Source organism: Charadrius vociferus, unplaced genomic scaffold, assembly GCF_000708025.1.
Source record: "Charadrius vociferus isolate BGI_N301 unplaced genomic scaffold, ASM70802v2 scaffold711, whole genome shotgun sequence".
Lineage (NCBI taxonomy): Eukaryota > Metazoa > Chordata > Aves > Charadriiformes > Charadriidae > Charadrius > Charadrius vociferus.
In genome coordinates, this window is record NW_009646852.1 from 841,303 (window position 1) to 842,773 (window position 1,471).

The 1,471-nt window shown below is 66.3% G+C and overlaps 1 protein-coding gene across 1 annotated transcript in view; it reads left to right on the forward strand.

Moving 5' to 3' along the window:
* The window catches only part of PDZD7 (PDZ domain containing 7), a 10,322-nt gene that overhangs the window by 4,454 nt on the left and 4,397 nt on the right, over nt 1-1,471 (forward strand). The window contains exons 10-13 of the mRNA XM_009894260.1: nt 110-201; nt 339-430; nt 1,172-1,275; nt 1,409-1,468. Coding sequence (XP_009892562.1) covers nt 110-201; nt 339-430; nt 1,172-1,275; nt 1,409-1,468 — 348 coding nt within the window. The remainder of the gene's footprint in view (nt 1-109; nt 202-338; nt 431-1,171; nt 1,276-1,408; nt 1,469-1,471) is intronic.

Here is a 1,471-nt window from a genome sequence, read left to right on the forward strand (position 1 = left end):
GGGGGGGGGCGCTGTGACCAGAGCTATGTGCCCACATTAAGCTCTGGGAGGTAAACTGAGGCGCAGAGGAGGGGACGCCCATCTGCTGACATCCCTCCTGCACCTACAGTACCTGCACGAGGGCAGCGTGGAGGATTTGGTGCGGCCACTGCTGGCCATCCTGGACCGGCCCGAGAAGGTCCTGCTGCTGCGGGATGTGAGGTGGGTGGTGCTGGATGGTACTCCAATATATCCTAGCCAGGTGGGACAGACCCAGAGTCCCACATGCGCTCTTCAGCCTCAGTCATATTCCATCCTGGAGGTGGCCACAACCTGTCCCTCCACCTTTGCCCTGGCAGGAGCGTGGTGGCCCCCACGGACCTTGGCCGGTTTGACAGCATGGTGATGCCCCTGGAGCTGGAAGCCTTTGACGCCCTGAAGAGTCGCTCAGGTAGAACCTGGCCGCCCAGGGAGGTCTGCTGGGGAGGGGTGCAGGGTGGAGGGGGTATGGGGGCAATCTCGGGGAGCAGAAAGGGAGCTGGGATGCAGCTGGGTGCAGGGGGGCCCAGGGGAGAGGGAGGCTGGTGTCCCTGGGTGCTGGAAGGTCCTGGAGTAGCAGGATCTGTGGAAGACCCTGGGTGCCAGGGGTTCTTGGGGAGGAGGATCTTGAGTACCTGGAGAGAGCTGGGGTGTCTGGGTGTCAGAGGTCCTAGGGAGGGGAGCCAGGGTGCCTGGGCGTCCCTGGAGGAAGAACATCTGGGGCCCTTGGTGCTGAGGGGGGTCCCTGGCTGGCGGGGGTCCCAGGGACTGGGGCTTTGGGGTCCTGGGAGGATCCCTAGGTGGTGAGAGTCCCCAGCAACTGGAGCTGTGGGGGTCCCAGGGGATCCCTGGGTGGTGGGGGTCCCAGGGACTGGGGCTGTGGGGGTCCTGGGAGGTTCCCTAGGTGGTGGGAGTCCCCAGCAACTGGGGCTGTGGGGGTCCCAGGGGATCCCTGGGTGGTGGGGGTCCCAGGGACTGGGGCTGTGGGGGTCCTGGGAGGTTCCCTAGGTGGTGGGAGTCCCCAGCAACTGGGGCTGTGGGGGTCCCAGGGGATCCCTGGGTGGTGGGGGTCCCAGGGACTGGGGCTGTGGGGGTCCTGGGAGGTTCCCTAGGTGGTGGGAGTCCCCAGCAACTGGGGCTGTGGGGGTCCCAGGGGATATCAGCATCTCCGGTGGCATCGAGTCGAGGGCACAGCCGGTGGTGAAGATCGAGAAGATCTTCCCTGGGGGAGCCGCCTTCCTCAGCGGTGTCCTCAAGGTACAGGGGGACCCAGCACACCCCAGGGGGTGGGCAGACATCCCCATCCTGCAGTGCTGCTGGGTGCTGGCAGCCCCCTGGCACCCCAAAAGCGGCTGTACTTCACATGCTGCCTTCTCTCACGGGGGGCCAGGCTGGGCAGGAGCTGGTGTCGGTGGACGGGGAGAGCCTGCAGAACGGCACCCACCAGCGGGCC